The sequence below is a fragment of the Magnolia sinica genome, chromosome 15, assembly GCF_029962835.1.
Source record: "Magnolia sinica isolate HGM2019 chromosome 15, MsV1, whole genome shotgun sequence".
NCBI lineage: Eukaryota > Viridiplantae > Streptophyta > Magnoliopsida > Magnoliales > Magnoliaceae > Magnolia > Magnolia sinica.
In genome coordinates, this window is record NC_080587.1 from 25,325,449 (window position 1) to 25,343,894 (window position 18,446).

The window sequence follows — 18,446 nt, forward strand, 5'->3', positions numbered from 1 at the left end:
CACGTACCTACAGCAGCTATATAGCTGGTGTGAGGCACAGCAGTCAATCCGCATCCAACAGAAACATCATCGTGGGCCCACATAGGTTTTCCAACACCGACCAGTACCGAGGTGGGTACTGGTAGTGTGACTATCGAATCCGAGTCCCGTGCTTGAATGATACACTTTCAGAGGGTATTTTTGTAATTTCATAGTGACAATCAAAGTACAAACCACCGGGCTTGCTTACAAGGCTTCATTAGAAATCTTTCGATGTATAGTAACGTCTGGAACCCATTCGGAAGGTTTCCTTCTCATCTTTCAATGTCTTTAGCATCCTTCCTTCTCCTCTTTCATCTCATCGTCCTCATCTCCCATGGCCACGAGATCTTTCTTCGCATGGCATCTTCGGACGAATCCCTCCGATTCTCTTCCGATTCTCCATTCAAGATTGCATTGTTCGCTGATCTACACTACGGAGAGAACGCGTGGACAGATTGGGGTCCTCAACAGGATGTTAATTCCAATACAGTCATGTCCAACATACTCGACACAGAAACGCCAGGTAATGTCACCACCAAAAAATCTAAGGGTCCTGATTCAATGAACAGCGGCTTTTGTGAAGGTCTGGAACACGTGTCAGAGAGCCAGACCGTTCATCCAATAAGGTACGCACTGAAAAAGCCATGGACGAAAAAACAAAATGATACAGACTTTTGGGAGATAAGTGGATGGATTGGATAAAGGTCTCATCGGTCCAAAATCAACGTACGTGTGTGGCTCTAGATTTATGTGCCACTCTGATTTTTATTTTTTTTTTAACGCATTGAGAATGTTCACGTTTCGCCCATTATGATGAATGAATGGCCTTGATGACTGTGCCATTCTGATTTATGGTACATGGCATGTTTACAGTGCATACTACATGATGAATGGCCTGGATCTTTTACACGTGTACTGATCGGTAGGATTTCTTACGCGTGTTCACTCTCTCACATGAGGACCACTTTTATTGGATATCAAAACGCATATTCGAATGTCCGTTTTTTCTGGCTTTTATATCCACTTATAAGATTCTGTTTATTTAAGGGACTCGGATTGCGTACGATGTAACTCAGCGTGCTCCCACCGTTATTTATTTGTCTTATCCACGCCGTCCATTTTTACCCGTGAGCCCAAGTAGACCACAACACCATTGAAACCTTCCTAAGGCTAAAGTGATTTCAATTTCGAGATCATGGTCGACAATGACCTGGAAAAACGGATGGACGGCGTGGATTCATAATCACTGTGGGCCCAAAGAGTACTTAATGGGAGCAGATTAGGGGAGACCCACCGAGTTGGGTGGACCCCTGACTGTGGGGCTCACAGTGATGTATTTGCCTTAAATCCACACCGTCCAACCATTTTGACAGCTCATCATTTCAGGGCATGATCCCAAAAATGAAGCTCAATCAAGTCTTGGGTGGATCACACCATAGGAAACATCAGTGACTGAATCCTCACTATTAAAAACTTCATGAATTCTACCGGAATATTTATTTTCCATCCAACCACTTGATAAGTTATAAGACACCAGGATAAAGAGGTTAAAAAAAATATAAAAAAATCATCTTGATCCAAAGCTTTTGTGGTCCACAAGATGTTTTTAATGGTCAATCACTACTGTTTCCTGTAGCATGGCCCATCTGGGATTTGGATCTGCTTCATATTTTGGATCATGCCCTAAAATGAGCTTTCAATACATATGGACGCCGTGGATGTAGTCAAATACATCACTGTGGGCCCCACAGTCAGGGATCCACCCACCTTGGTGGATCCGGGTCTCACCTAATCGGCTCCTTTGTTTAATAATGAAAACTAGTGGCCTACATCCAACTGACTTAGGGAGGCGGATTACGTGGTGATCCTGCCACCACCGACCTCCATTTTTTCCAACTCATTGTCGTTGTGATTTGTTTTTTAAAAAAAATAAATTTTAAAAATAAAAGTTATTTTTAGAAAATAAATAAATATATTAATTATTTAAACTTTTCATAAATAATGTGTATAGCCGGTTAGTAAGAGAAGAGGCTTTTTGCTTATGCAACCAGGGTTCAAATCTCCTCAAGGGTTGTAGGGCTGCTTAAGCGCACTTAGCACACAAGGAGCTAAGAGCCTTAGTCTTTTTGGCACACGGTTCAATTTTTTGGGCCATGATACCCTAATGTTTTATTACCTTTTTTTACTAATTGAGAGTAATTGTGACATGATTGTACATGTGTCGCTTATGTGGATACAGTTTTTCCTGTTGGAATAACTGCTCCTGTCTGAATGGGTACAGAAATAACTGCTCCTGTCTAAATGGGTACAGAAATAACTGCCATATGACATAGAGTCATATCCTTTCATGGAAAGGCAATAATTTGTTGTGAATGGGTATGGATTTCTTGAAGAGGCTCTTAAGCACCACTTCAGGAAGAAATCCATGACCCTTCAGTTGATATAAATCCTGGATACTATAATCCAGAAGTATAGACACTCTTAATCCTTGATATTATATCATCTTCTGTGCAATTACTCTCGATCTAATCTCTTGCTGAATATTTTCTGAACGTCTTAAGGCATATCAGTGTCAAAACTAGAGATCTGTTCAACACTTAAATGTACAAATTTTCGTGTTGAAAAACGGATTGAGAGTTCATTGTATCCTAAAAACAATTTACAGATTTCCTTCGTTTACACTTGCTGGAATTTTCAGAAAAAGGATAGCAAATCTGTCTTGAGAAATCGACTATTCAAGTCGAGCCTTGATCCCGATAGATCTGATCGTTTTCTTCTATCCTCCGTTATGTATTGAATTTTTCTAACAATTGTAGAGCCCGAGCACAAAATTGAAGTATATCTAAAGATCAAGTGGACCACATCACATGAAACAGTGGGGATTGAATGCCTACCATTAAAAAATTCTTAGGGGCCACATAACTTTTTGTTGCTTCACTTCATCCAGGTCTGTTCAACGGACCTAAAAAGGTTTCAGCAATGGACGGATTATCCCCACTATTTCCTATGGTGTGGTCCACTTGATCTTTTGGTATACTTCAATTTTAGGTTCATGGCAAAAAATGAGCTGGCAAAACGGATGGACGGGTTGATAAAACACAAACATCATGTTCGGCCCACAGAGTCAAGCCACCACCCACCTCCGTGGTGGGACAGTCGATGGGGCCCACACCGTGATGTATGTGTTTTATCCACTGTGATGATTGATGTATGTGTTTTATCCACTGGCATACGTGGTGAGCACGAAGCCCGTCCTTTTCACCAACTTGTCAATCTGAGCCATCCGAATGGTAACCATCGCTTGCAACGAGCAGGCTGGTGCACTCATCGGGCCGGTTAGACCGTTGAAATCAATTGATGGCTAATGGCACTGACTCAAAGTAAAGGTGTGAACCACCTAATGAGTGGTTCGGCCTAATTCTAGTTACCATTGACTTTCATGGTGGGGACCACCTTTTGCATGGGCCAGATGGTATACACACGTGACATGATGGTGGGCCCCACGGTCACGGTTCACCCACTGTTACCCCAGCTTCCTCACCTAATCGGCTCCTATTCTTAAAGATATTTTAGTCATTTTCAAAAATAGGTTAGTGGTTATATCCACACCATCCATCAGTGTTTGTAGATCATTTTAGGCCATAGTCCCAAAAATGATGGAGATACAAATCTGAGGTGGACCACACAGTAGGATTGAATTCCTCCTACTGAAAATTTCTTGGGTGACACAATTTTTGTATCAAGCTGCTATTTGTGTTTTTTCTTTCATCCAGGTCTGTGTAACTTTATCGACTGGTTAGATGGCAAATGAACATTATATGAGTAGTGTGCTTGTTAAGTGCGTCTCCAGTTGTGGTAGATGTTGGTTATCCCTTCCCTTTTATGATTTCCTAATAATCACAACAAACCATGTGACTCGCTTCAAGTCAACTCGATGAGTCTTTCTGAGTTAGTACTGAGTTACAATTAAGACCGAGTTTCCTAGCAACTCTAGATTTAGCGACTTATCTCAAGTGGATCGTGTCACAGCCAAACCCAAGTTTCCCAGCAACTCGGCTCGAAATCTTACCGAGTTGAGTCAGTGAGTTTTAGAATTATGGCTTGACCTCTTTAATGCTTTATGTTAGTTACATTGTACTATAAGAGAGAACAATGCTTCTGAAACTTGAAAAATAACCTACGAAAATTCTCGATGCCCGTTATAAGATCCCACCAATGCGCTCCTCCTATGGTGGACTGATCATCATGTACTCTAGACCCTTTCTTCAAAGATAGTATTATGCTTAGTATTATTTTAAAACTTTAGTTGAGCATATTCTTTGATTTTGAGATAAATTTTGAAAGGGGCATGTGTAGGCAACTCAGATAGATTTTGAGAGGAGCATATGTAGACACTTCAAATACAACAACGCACAAGTGCAACCCTCAAACTTCATAGGAAAATTGAGATGATGTGTGATAACTTTATAAGAAGCAAACTAGCCCGATGTTATTACGAACTCGCTGTGTGGACCTATAATGTGGCCGAGTTGACTTAGAATCATTGAGTTTCAAATTATTATTTTTTTATGTTTTTTTTTTTTTTTTCGAAGAGACGATTAGAATTTTGACTCTTTAAGTCATGGTGATGTATGATAATTCTAGAATATTTTAGATGTTTGTTGGCAAAGCATCATGTGGCATAAGCATGGTCGTAACCATTGGCGTGTGAGCACTTCGTCCTACAAGCCATGGAAAAAGAGCATGTAAAGTGAAGAAATTTCACTTGATGATTTCATTGAAAAGAGGAATAGTCCTCTTATAGAAAAGTTACAAACTATATCAGGCAAGTTCCTAGCTATATAATTGCTAATTATAAGTTCTAAGAATCTAATTACAGATTTATATAGATTTACAATCTAATAAAAACTACCATACAAGTTTCTAACTGGTCTTCAACTATCACGAGCTCATGTCAGAGGAGGGAAAATGGTGGAACGAAGAAGGGGAATTGCAGAAAATAGGATGAGAAGGAGAATAATAGTATTAGAAAAACTAGGGCTTTTGCATAATCCCACAACAAAAATGGGGTGTTTTGTAGATTTTCATGTAAAAAGTTAGTTTGTAAATAACTATATTATTAATTCGCCGTTATTTTAAATAATCACATCGTGTTAGTTTTTCATTTGTTAACAACAGCTAAATAATGATGAAAATACCCATATAATATTACAAAATGAAGAAAAGACCCACATAATATTATCAAATGATAAAAATACTTATTCCCTAATTATCCATTTTACATTTCCTCGATCATACGACTAGAATCATCCAACCAAGATGAAATTTAACCTTGGATGAGCCACAACATAATATATAATTAAGCGTAACCGAAAATGAATGCTTGACGATCAAATATCCTCTAAAATAGTGAATGTCAGCAATGTGTTCAACACATGAATTGATTGCGATTCGGCTTTCCAGGACATAATACCGAACAGTTTCTAACCACACTGGCAAACCAATACAACGAGTGGCTAAATAATAAGCATCCAACATTTCTGGATGAAGGGTTAGGCAAAACTACAATGCCTGGGTAAAGAATCCCATTTACGAAACAAGACGTGCCTGTGCTTACAGTAGCGCTCTTGAATGAGTCACACAGGCATTCTACCCGCTTGTCACACCCTACAGGTTCGGTGCCTGAACAGAGGCTTCACCTTATGCAACCGTAAGATCACAAGCTTCACCAATGGAGTGCATACACAAGTTTTCCCGGACTTGCCTCTTATCTTCTCACCTAGGATGCATCCTAAGATCATTCGTTACCCTGCCAGGGTGTGAATGTTACAGTTGGCAAGATACGTAGCTAATTAGGTCTCCTTGATCCTCAAATAGCTACCAAGACACTTAGCAGATATTAACCAACTATAGCAAGGGATTAATCTTTAAGTATCATCATTAGATATCTTCGATTTGCTGAGCTACAAAACGAGCAGACTAGAATCAGCTAGATCACTCCATACAATGCACACACTACATTATCATACATGAGCATATTATTGTTTTTTCCCTTCTAATCAAGGGTTTTCTCCAAGAGATATAATTAAGGGCTTGTAGTATGGTAATAGAATTCTCTAAAGGAATTTTTTCTGCGATTTTTTTTTTTTTTAACTCTTATTAATTATTCATTCCATAATCCCAAGTGAGTCAACACTCTCACAATTTTGTAAATACATGCCATATGAATGCCTACTGAATGCATTCATATGAACCATCACATTTCAGCAGAGTACTAAAATAAATCCTTTCCCTTTCCATAATCACTCAGGGGTCGTTTGGATGTTATAAATTGAGCTAGCTGTAAACGAAATACAGGTAAATGATTTAGAGGCAGTAATTGGATGCTGAAAAATGCTTGTAAATCATTTACAGCTTTTAGCTGCAAATCATTTACCACTTACAAAATTTATAGGCATCCAAACGAGCACTTATCTACGATTATACAAACACCAAACTAAAAAAGCCCTCCGTTTGAAAAACTAGCCATCGAGGAACTAACTCTAACATTAATCCAAAGCCAATCACATGCACAAGCGACATATCACAACAAACTACAGGTGGCTATCGTATGTCACATGTTAGCACTAGCGAGCTTTGATGTTTGAAAGTTATGATATTTTGTCTTCGTATTTACTATTATTATTTTTTCTCCCTATTATTTAGTCAAGGAAATGATTGTTCTACCTTGAAATAACTCTTTGAATGTTAATATTAAGTAATGTCTTTCAGTCATTTGAACTGGGTCTTTAAATCTGCTCAACTCGATTCCGCACTGACAACTAAGTCAGGTTTAAGAGTGTAATTGTGAAAAGAATTGAGATTGTATGTAGAGTGAATGAAATGTACATTATTATCTTCTTAGTTATATTAATTCTTACAAAGAATAATGAAAAATTTGTTGCAGATTTTGTAATTTATTTGGGAGATGTCGTTACAGCGAACAATGTTCCGATTCCAAATGCGAGCTTCTATTGGGATCAGGCCATTTCTCCCACAAGAAGAAGAAAGATTCCCTGGGCTACTATCTTTGGAAACCATGATGATGCACCATTTGAGTGGCCATCTGATTGGTTTTCCCCCACTGGAATTCCTCAACTCAAGTGCCCAGCACCAATATCATCAGTTTCAGGTAAAAAGGCAAAAGTGGATAATTAAAAGAAGCAATGGCTAAAATATCCTTGCATGGTAATTACCTAGTGTATAGCTATACAAAAAATTGTGTGTGTTATCCAACACTGCTATGTTGGTGTGTGCCATATATAAATAGGTTCATGCACTAAAATGCTAGGGAAGCATAACAGTATGCATATGACCACAATGATTCAACATGGACCGCTAAATCAATCCAAAATGGTGGAGCATCCATTTATCGACAAGCCAACTGCAACAGGATGGAAATAAGATCATCATCTCTTAGATCCAACTGTTATGTAGTCACTGGGAATGGTCAAACTTGATCATTGATGAGATGTATTGGAAAAGGAGTATAACTTTTTTCCCTCTCTCTCTCTCTCTCTCTCTCTCTCTCTCTCTCTCTCTTGTATGGAGTCTGATGAAATTTAGAAGCAGTTTCCTCTACACACACACACAAACACGCATGCATGCATGCACGCACATGCAGAGGAGGACCCTCAAGGGTGCATACAGCCCTTCCTATATTCCCATATTGCACAACAGCCATACTCCGATTTTCTGGTCGGCTCAGCTCAAGCAGGGCTTGTGCACATGTATGGGCTAGAGCTTTGTGTAAGCTGACTTCAAAAGCAATAGGAAGTGGAAAGCTTTATAAGGCAATCTTCAGACCCATGTGGAACTAAACTGTTGCAGGTGAAGCAAAATAAGGAGGTTTTTTCAAGAGTTTGAAAACAACTACACCAAGACCTTGTATTTTCTGAAGTATACACCCCATTTCAACTCCAACTCTCTCCTTAAAGTCCAAAGCTTTGATATCTCTCTGTTGCAACTATCTCAATGAGTCCTGCACATGAGTCAAATGAGCCCCATCCACTCAATCTTGCATTTGTAACCCCACATGGGCAGTGGGCCATACTCATCACCATACATTGTATACACTCAATTTTCAGTGCATATGCTTTTTGCTTGATTGGGTTAATGTGAAATAGCTTAAATGAAACATGGAAAGGAAATTTGACATTTGTTTTCTTTTTCCATGCATGTAATTACAATGGTAGATGAAGAAATGTGCAGCTTCAAAGGGACGAGCCGACTCGAACTTATGAAGAAAGAGATTGAAAACAACATCTTATCTCATTCAAGAAATGGGCCCAAGGACCTTTGGCCCAGTGTTTCTAACTTTGTATTACAAATCTCATCTTCCAACGATTCCAAACATGCAGTGGCGCTTTTGTATTTTCTAGATTCTGGTGGTGGGTCCTACCCAGAAGTCATCTCTGCTGCTCAAGTCAGATGGTTTCAAAACAAATCACAGGAGATCAATCCAGATTCAAGGTACAATTGATACTTGTGTCTAATCTCTATGGAGTCCACATTGTATAGTTTCCACACGATAAGGTTTCTTCATGTGCATGACATCCATTCCATCCATCCTTTACAATGCCTCATGTTCGCCATAGGATCCAAAAATCAGTCCCATCCAACACACATGTTGGCCACACTACAAGGAACAGTTTTAAAATCATTCCTAAATCCATTATATTCATGTAGTGTGACCCATCCAAGTTTTGGAACAGTCTCATTGTTTGTCTGTTCCTTCTTCTTGTTGAGGCACATCTGAAGAATGGATTGGGGCACATCTAAGTTTAAAAGTAGTTAATTATGTGATTTTTTAAAAATCTTTTGGGCTAGACTAGCAATAATTCTCTACCTTTTTATTTATTTATTTTTCTAAAATGTGATTATCCATTCACAACTTATGACAATTTGAACTGTCCAGATCCTAGGCCCAATCGTCAGTGGGTAATATACCAAAAATCACACTAATCGAACTACAATAACCGATTGATTTTACCTTATTGAATTTGGACCACTAGCCATTTTCTCTTACACAATAGGTGGCCCCCACTAATTAGATGGTTTGGAGCATTATTTTTTATAAAAACTCAAATATTATTTCTATACTTGACCCTGTCCTAACCCAAATCTGACCCATGTGATAAATAGGTCAAGTTTAGGTCCTAGACCCAACCAATTAAATTAATGTATAGGCTATTTTCGCATTGGAGCCGACCTAGACCCAACCCAAATTATAACCTGTTAGGTCTAGGTTCAAAATCTGACCCCATTCTTTAATGGGTCAGGTCAGAGGTCCCCTTGAACCCTATAACCGAAACGTGACTCGACATGACTTGATCAAGTAACTCATCCAATCAATGTTCTTTGTCTCAAAATAGAAAGGGAGGGAGGTGAAAGTCAATCAAGAAACTTCTTTCAAGGCAACGTCATATTTATCTTTAATTGTAAATAATTTGTATACTACAACTGTTTTTTAATATATCAAAATTTCCATGCAAGCTTAATGCTTTTAAACTTCATTGTTTTAGCGAGTCAAATCAAGTAAAGACTTATAAAAGTTTTCGAGTTCACTCAACCTGTCTAGATTCGAGTTAAGTCGAGTTTTCGAGTTTTGAGCTATGTTTCAAAGTAATCCTGTGACGGCCTAGCTTCACATTAGTTGTACCTGCTTAGTTGGTGAGCCTAACCAAAGATCAAATGGTTGTTATGTTGTCCTAAACTGAAATCTAGAGATAAAGGGTTTATTATAATTATTTTATTATCTTTGTTTCAGGATTCCTGAGATAATATTTTGGCATATACCAAGCAAGGCTTACAGGAAAGTCGCACCAATATTCAGAATACACAAGCCTTGCATTGGTTCGATTAACAAGGAGAGGGTTGCTGCTCAGGAAGCTGAATGGGGTATTATGGATATCCTAGTACAGAGGCCTTCCGTCAAGGTAAGTAGACAACTACATCCCAGCTGTATATACTGCGTGTAACTTTGGGCATTTTTACCCATCCAATTGGTGGAAGGGAAAGATATAAAGTTAAGATTTTAAAAGGAAACTAATATGTGTTGCAACTTCAACCAAGGATAATGTGGCCTTTATATATATATATATATATAGTATTCTAAGGTCGACCTCTTGAGAACTTCCAAAAAGTCATAGGGCTATAGAGTGCAAGTGGATTCAGAAAGAAAGAGATACTCTTGCTTATGTCTCTATTAAGCAAGGAGTTTGATATAAAGGATCTAGGTGTTATGGAGAAGATCCTAGGCATTAATATTCATAGAGACAGAGTCTGGGAAGTTGTAGCTATCTCAGAAGAGATATATGCAAAAAGTGCTAGACGTGTTCCACATGGAAAGTGCTAAGCCAATTATCACACCTCTAGCAGGATACTTTAAGTTGTCAACCAAGTCGTGTCCAAGCACATAAGAGAAAATTTCAGACATGTCACGGGTGTCGTACGTGAGTGCATTGGGGAGTCTTATATGTGCGATGGTTTGTACAAGATTGGATATCTCACTGGCAGTTAGTGTGGTCAACAAATATATGGCAAATCCAAAAAAGGAGCATTAGAATGTTGTTAAGTAGAATTTTAGGTATCTCAAGGGTACAGTCGACAATGGGATCATATTCGGGGGACATGGAACTTCAGGTGGATTTGTAGGCTATGTGGATTCGAATTATGTAGGAAATCCGGACAACAGGAAGTCACTACGGGATATATTTTGAAATTATTAAGCGAACCGATATATTGGAGATCTAAAATACAGTATACGATAGTGTTGCCTACAACCGAGATGGAATATATGGCTGAAATGGAGGTATCAAATGTTGCATTATGGTTGAATTGTCTGATTGGAGAACTCAGGTTGAAGCAGGAGGCGATTCGGTTGCATTGTAATAGTCAGAGTGCTATCCATCGAGTGTTAAATTAGGTGTATGATGTGAGAACCAAGTACAATGATATGTGGTTCCACACGATACGGGAACTCATTACTTCAAGAGAGATTCATTTTCAAAAGATTCATACAGATGAGAATGCCGCAGATATTTTGATAAAGCCGGTGGCCACAAACAAGTTCAAACACTGCTCGAGCTTGATCAATCTCACTAGCCATTGATAAGATTAGGCACCCTTGGCACAGGGGTGCGGATAGAGTTATGTTCCAGGTAGAGGATGTAGGGAGTGGTTTACACTCAAGGTGGAGGCTAGCACAGGAGATTTTCAGGGTGACTTGCAGAATAAAAGTCAAGGTAGAGATTGTTGTGAGGATGCCTTTGATTATGCACAGTTTGGGATGCAAAGTAGGACTCTGTCAATTTAACCAATAGAGTGCAAAGTTTCTCAACCCGAAGTAGAGCAAGATGTTGTCGGTCCAACCGACAGCTGGCATCAATCCGACTGATAGGGACCAATGATACGGACTTAATTACATAGTTTTGCGTAAGTCGGAGTATTTAAGGTTTAATATGATTAGGGGTTGGTACAGGCGAATATTTCCTCTCTAAGGGGAAGGGTTTTACGAGGTGAAAGGGTTCTCTACACTTCTAAGGGCTTAGGTAGGGATTTTTCCAAGAGGTTAGGATTTTCTTAGGCGTGCATCGCAATGGGAGATCGGGTAATTTTATAATCAGAGAAGATGAGTAGTGTAAACTCTAAGGCTTTTGATTATAGTAGAGATTTCTCCACTTTATGCTGTGGTTTTTTTCTGCTAGGATTTTCCACATAAAATCTATGTTTTGTCTTTTTGATTACTTGTTTAGTTATTCTGGTTATTTTAATTATTCTATCTTTGTTGAACGTGCTTCCACAAAGTGCACGAATTAATGGTGGTATTATTTTCAAATTTTTAATACCTATGGTTGATCTGGTTTGTTGTGGCTCAGAATTACATTATAGTGGTGTGAGATGAGGGCCAGTTAACTCCAACATAAGAACTAATGGGAATGGGCATGGGTGTTGGGCTTGGTGGGCCTAACTTGATTTTAGGCTTGTTGGAGTGGGTTTTTAACCCATTCAGCAGCCTAAAACTGTAGTAGATTGTGGCCCCACTTAGTAAAACTCATGGATAGCATTAATTTTTGTTTAAATACTTTCCATGTTTCTTTTAATCAAGTAGCACAAGCCCTTTAATGCTTAACGGTTGATCTAGTTTGTTGTGGCTCGGAATTACATTATAGTGGTGTGAGATGAGGGCCAGTTAACTCCAACATAAGAACTAATGGGAATGGGCATGGGTGTTGGGCTTGGTGGGCCTAACTTGATTTTATGATTGTTGGAGTGGGTTTTTAACCCATTCAACATCCTAAAACTGTAGTAGATTGTGGGCCCCACTTAGTAAAACTCATGGATAACATTAATTTTTGTTTAAATACTTTCCATGTTTCTTTTAATCAAGTAGCACAAGCCCTTTAATGCTTAACGGGCATTTTGATGGTTTTGATGATACCATCTAATTTCATTTTTATACCAAAATGTAAGAACTATAGTTCACTATTCACGAGCATCTAGATAGCGCAGGTGGGCCCTACATTTGTGTAAAAAATGTAATGGACCCAAGTTATGCCAATTATCCTTCTCCATTAAAGATTGAGAGAATCTTAGTGAGGGCCTTAATCAGCCATTTGTGAGTTGATCCTAGCCATGACTTGAAAAGTAACTATAGGATTTTCAGCGAGATCTATTTGATGGCGTGGTAATTAATTCTCCAGATCTCTTATGACAATCATGATCAATATACATATTAAATAAAAGGCATTAAATGATAAATTTTTTGAATTAAATGGGAAGAGGGAACTTACCTCAATTTTTGTCCACACAAAATTAGAGATTTGTCGTAGGTAAGCGGCCTGGATGGGTGGGCTCTAATGATATCTATATGATCTTGAGAACTACACACAAAACTGAAGATGGACAGTTTATGGCTAATGATTCGCCAAACCACTACAAGAGCATAGAGAAAGTAATCACTCACCTGATTCTATAGTTAAGATGGACATCAAATTACGATCAATTGTTTAGATCACCTAGAGATGGACCTCGTGGACAAAAGGGTATTATGTTTCCTCTCTCTCTCTCTCTCTCTCTCTCTCTCTCCTCGTTAAATTTAAAATTCAATTTTTAAATCTAATAGGAAATCGAAAGAGGAATTTCGAAGGAAAAATCATGCGGGAACCAACCACTAGTGGTTGCCCATAAGTGGGCCTCATGGGTCCATATCCAACACTGATGCAAAACAGGAGTTAATTGTTCCATTTCAATAAATGGGCCATATTGGTCCGTATCGTCCAAAATACACTGATATATCATTGGTTAAACATGGTGAAATCAAATGAGATCTACTTCTAGGTATGCATTATTTTAGCTTAAATAAAAAAGAAAAAAGGAAAAAATTTCTCTTACCTTAAAGGTCGTAGAAGATGATTGACTCAGTACCTTTTCTTCTTCCTCCTATAATCACTGCAACTAGCACGCCTAGATTTTTTGTTACTCAATGTGGAAAGGAAGCTATTCAGGGTTATGGAACTTTGTACTTCCTAGCTTACTTGTATTTTAAACTTGTGGCTCACTGCCACTTAGTTTTTTTATGATGACCATTTGTACTGTCGATGCGACATATGCGGGAATCTTCGATGATGGCGAATATTGACAATAGAAATTGTCAATTGATAGACAAATTCTGCATATTCGGTCGACAACGGTTGGATTTAGATTTGGGATCCTATAAGCAACGTGCTCTTGAAAACTTTATTTTAAAGTAATTAATTAATTAATTTAAAAAAAAAAAAAAGAAGATATAAATCCTTCACTTTTCTATCTTTCACTAAGAGCAAATATAAAATTACATTAACTCAATCAACTGGGGTGTACCTCATTTAAGGACTCCTTTTATAATCAGACCAGTAAAATCTTCCTAAAAAAGACATCTGCATTGTCATGAAATATATATATATATATATATATATATATATAAGCTATCAACTCACCAATAAGATCTCCTAAAACTATTAACCAATTACAGTCTAACAGCTCTCTGATGGGGACATTTCGCGCATACGGGCACGCACGCCGCCTCACCTACGCACGTACGCACGGAGTAGGAGGGCCCCACCATCGATCTGTCTCGATGACGACGTCCAGGGAGGGCCTCCTACCTAGAAGACGAAGTTTGGTTCAAAAGATTGGGCCCGATAATCAAGAAAAGCCCATTATGGGATTCATGATCGTGGCCTACTCGTCGGATTGATTTCATATTTTAGGTTTTACTTATTGTTATTATTTAGAACATTATGAACGCTTTAGATTTCTCTGTTTGGTTTTTATTTTAGTTTACTTCATCGCCAACTAATAGGTTGCGCACATGGTGCGAGTTTTGGGGTATAAGATTTTCCTTATAAATAGGCACCCCTTGTAGTTCTTTTGATTCATTGAAGTTAATAAAAAATTCCTACTTTATTTTTCTGCTCTCTTCGTGAGTTGTGGAAGAATTTAAAAGTGGGTGCGAAGCCCTCCCTTTTCGAAGGGCTAGCTACCGTGGTGCGAAGCCACATCGATCTCAATTCACCCCCATCTTCCATCATCTTTTTTTCCATCTTCCCCCACCATCCGTACTTCGAATTTGTCCTTTTGTTACATCAGATTTCTTCATTACAGCAGGTTTCCAAATTTCGGCCCGCAGGCGAGCTGAAACTTCGGCGGAGTACCACGCACAAACCGTACATCGGATCGAGCTGAGATTTGGGGGTTTTGGAGTCCATTCGTGGCCGACCAGGGCCAAGGTGGCCTTTTTCTGAATAGTGGCCCCCACAAACGTGCGGCCGGGATCACACGCACGTCCGTCTGGGCCATTGTTGCTGTCCACGCGCAGGATTATCTTTTGGTTCAGGTTTTTATCCTCTTTTATCCTCTCATAGCCATTTTTCATGAATCCTAACCCTAGATTACATGATCCCTAATTGATTTGTCCATTTTTATCACCTTAGGATTCCTCGAATTGAAATTAGGGAATCCCTTGGATTAGGGACTGATTTTTATGCATGAGTAGTTGATTTTATTTCCCTTTAACATCATTTGGTTTATAATTTTTATTGGTCCAGTCCTAACCTGTGTCGGCTTGGACCCACATAGATTTCCCTTTTTTAATTGAATGTTTGGATTTTCATGTGGGAAATGAAATTTGTGTGATTGTTTCTGAACTAACATGATCTTAAGCCTGAAATCTCGCATATCATATTTAATTTTCCATGTCCTGCATCACTCTCCCAACCACAATAAAATCAAAGAAAGACAACTAAAACAAAGAGGACACGTAATAGTTTTCATTGGATTTGGCTCTATATGAGGTTCATGTTCTCTCTTTCAATAGAAATGTCCCACATATACAAAGAGAGATTCGAAATAGTGTACGGAGATGCCTCCTCTCAAGACAATTAGGAAGAAATAAGGTTGTGCCATCGATTTTGTCAAAAATAACAGCTATTAAATCGTTGTAATTTTCTTCTCCCAACTGACTACTTTGTATTCTCTACATGGGCCACACCAAAACATTAATACTTACATCCTCTTAACACGTTGCCACATGGTCTCATATAGAGATTTGAGAAGATGTTGATGTAGAAGGTGGTGGAATGTTTGTCAATAGGCCGGCCTCCTTCGCACGTCATATAGGAAGCTATACCAGCAAGAAACTTACAATTTTCATAAACATTACAGGATCTTCACCACTTTGTAGGGCCCACTCATCATATGCAGATATGATTCTTCTATTCTCTTCCATATGAGCTTCATAATGTCGTAAAAATCATCACAAATGGATGTGAAATGAGAGAGATCTAGGAATCCAAAGTGGCCTGTTCGAAAAGTTCAGTGCAAGCTTGACGCAAAATTCCTTCTCAACACCCATGTTATAGTATGAGTTTGGGCTTCATGACGTGAAGTGGTCCGCTCGTCTGCCATAGGGCCCATTGTTGGCAATGCACAGCCCACGGAGATCATAATCAGCAATTTGTTGACAGTCGATGGGAACTCGGGCCTTTAGATGGTTTGAAACAAGTGCATGAGGGATTCACATTGAGATAATGTTTGAATGGATGGATCACTTATGATGGTCATGGATGGATCCCTTATGATGGTCTATAATTGAATTGAGGCCCATGGAGCCCACTAGTAAGGCAAAATTTGTTCAATCTGATCGAAATCTTCAATCAACATAAGAACCAAACAAGTAAATCGTAGGCGACTCGTAGATCACATACATGAAAAATTTTCAACTCATGAATAACCTGTGTCACTTTCCTTATTATAGAGGGATCTCTCCGGGGCAATTGTACAAGGTTTATTTATCAACAACTCCTACAATCTACTTGCTATAATATGACTTTGATGAAGTCAAACTTCTTAAACATCCAACTAGTTTGGACATCGCCTCCTATACACCATAATGGACCCATCATATCCAATGGCCATTATTGATTAACAAAAAACAAATCGAAATCATTGATTTTACAAAACAAAGCATAAGATGATTCCAAAAGGACATACTATTCAACACCTTATCAGCAACACCAATAAAAGGCCAATCGATGTCGATACAAATGGATGTGAAATGAGAGAGACCTAAGAATCCAAAGTTGTTCGAAAAGTTCAGTGCGAGCTTGATGCAAAATTCCTTCTGATCAACACCCATGTTATAGTGTGAGTTTGGCCTTCTTGACGTGAAGTGGTCCGCTCGTCCGCCATAGGGCTCGTTGTTGGCAATGCTCAGCCCACGGAGATCATAATCAGCAATTTGTTGACAGTCCATGGGAACTCAGGCCTTTAGATGGTTTGAAACAAGTGCATGAGGGATACACATTGAGATAATGTTTGAATGGATGGATCACTTATGATGGTCATGGATGAATCACTTATGATGGTCTATAATATTGAATTGAGGCCCGTGGAGCCCACTATTAAGGCAAAAATTGTTCAATCTGATCGAAATCTTCAATCAACATAAGAACCAAACAACTAAATCGTAGGTGACTCATAGATCACATGTATGAAAAATTTTCAACTCATGTGTAACCTGTGTCACTTTTCTTATTATAGAGGGATCTATTTGGGGAAATTGTACAAGGTTTATTTATCAACAAGTAACTCCTACAATCTACTTGCTATAATATGACTTTGATGAAGTCAAACTTCTTAAACATCCAACTAGTTTGGACATTGCCTCCTATACACCATAATGGGCCCATCATATCCCATGGCCATTATTGATTAACAAAAAACAAATCAAAATCATTGATTTTACAAAACAACGCATGAGATGATTCCGAAAGGACATACTATTCAACACCTTATCAGCAACACCAATAAAAGGCCAATCGATGTCAATATAAGCCAATATGGTCATAAATGGCTTAATAGACTCAATTAAGTATCCATGGACAATATCATAGCTTATCCTGATACTATAAACACTATTTATATGTAATAATAAAACTATTGCAGGTGGAGAGATAGAAGTAGTTTGAGAGTTGTGGGAGAGTTATTAGAGAAACAATTTTTCCTGTAAAAGTATATCATTTTTGATATAGAGAAGAACATGCCATAGCTGTATCAAAAATTATTTAAATATCATTTTAATTGTTTAAAAAATCCTTTACATATCCTTTCATATTATATGGTTTAATTTTTTTGAGTAACTGATATATAATTTTTTACGCGTGATAATTATTTAACTACCTGATAAAAGATTATTGAGATATTATGTGTTTACTTGACATTGGGCAGGCAGTGTTTGTGGGCCACAATCATGGACTGGACTGGTGTTGTCCCTACAAGAAGCTTTGGTTGTGCTTTGCACGCCATACTGGTTATGGAGGCTATGGGAATTGGGCGAGGGGTGCAAGGATCATTGAGATGACTCAACAACCCTTCTCCCTCAAATCATGGATTAGGATGGAGGATGGTTCCAAACATAGCGAGATTCTTCTTAGTTCATGACACATTCTACTACAATTTTTCTTTTTTCTTTTTTGTAGAAAATGAAGACCGCTCATTGGTATTTGAGTGTCGCACACGTCTGACATGTCACTAATTTGTTACGTGAGCGTGCATGTAAAATCATGTAATCACAAGGGGAATTATAATAAGAACAAGAAGGTAGTGTATAATTCTGTATTCTTTTTTATATAACCGCTTGCCTTTAACTCGCCTAAGTTTTCCATCATTGGATGTTTGAATGGCTACGTCGTATTCCATGTCAATTATATTAGGTTTTAGAATCCTATTTTCTAAAAGACCGAAATGCCCTTCATTTAAAATGTAATTAATCTGTCGCTGCCAAAGACTAATGAATAATTGATGTGGGACCCAACCCTGACCATAAGTGGAGCCACCTTAATGTT

General features: G+C 38.4%; 1 protein-coding gene across 2 annotated transcripts in view; it reads left to right on the top strand.

The window, feature by feature from the left end:
• Positions 1-18,183, top strand: part of LOC131227637 (probable inactive purple acid phosphatase 16) — a 37,450-nt gene extending 19,267 nt beyond the window's left edge. The window contains exons 1-5 of one of the 2 annotated variants that reach the window (XM_058223439.1): positions 239-544; positions 6,968-7,192; positions 8,256-8,532; positions 9,830-9,998; positions 17,830-18,183. In XM_058223439.1, the coding sequence (XP_058079422.1) occupies positions 253-544; positions 6,968-7,192; positions 8,256-8,532; positions 9,830-9,998; positions 17,830-18,042 (1,176 nt within the window). In that variant the 5' untranslated portion in view covers positions 239-252 and the 3' untranslated portion in view covers positions 18,043-18,183. Of the gene's footprint in view, positions 1-238; positions 545-6,967; positions 7,193-8,255; positions 8,533-9,829; positions 9,999-17,829 lie in introns of those variants that run through there. The other variant, XM_058223440.1, reaches the window with a different exon arrangement.
• Positions 18,184-18,446: the final 263 nt, after the last annotated feature.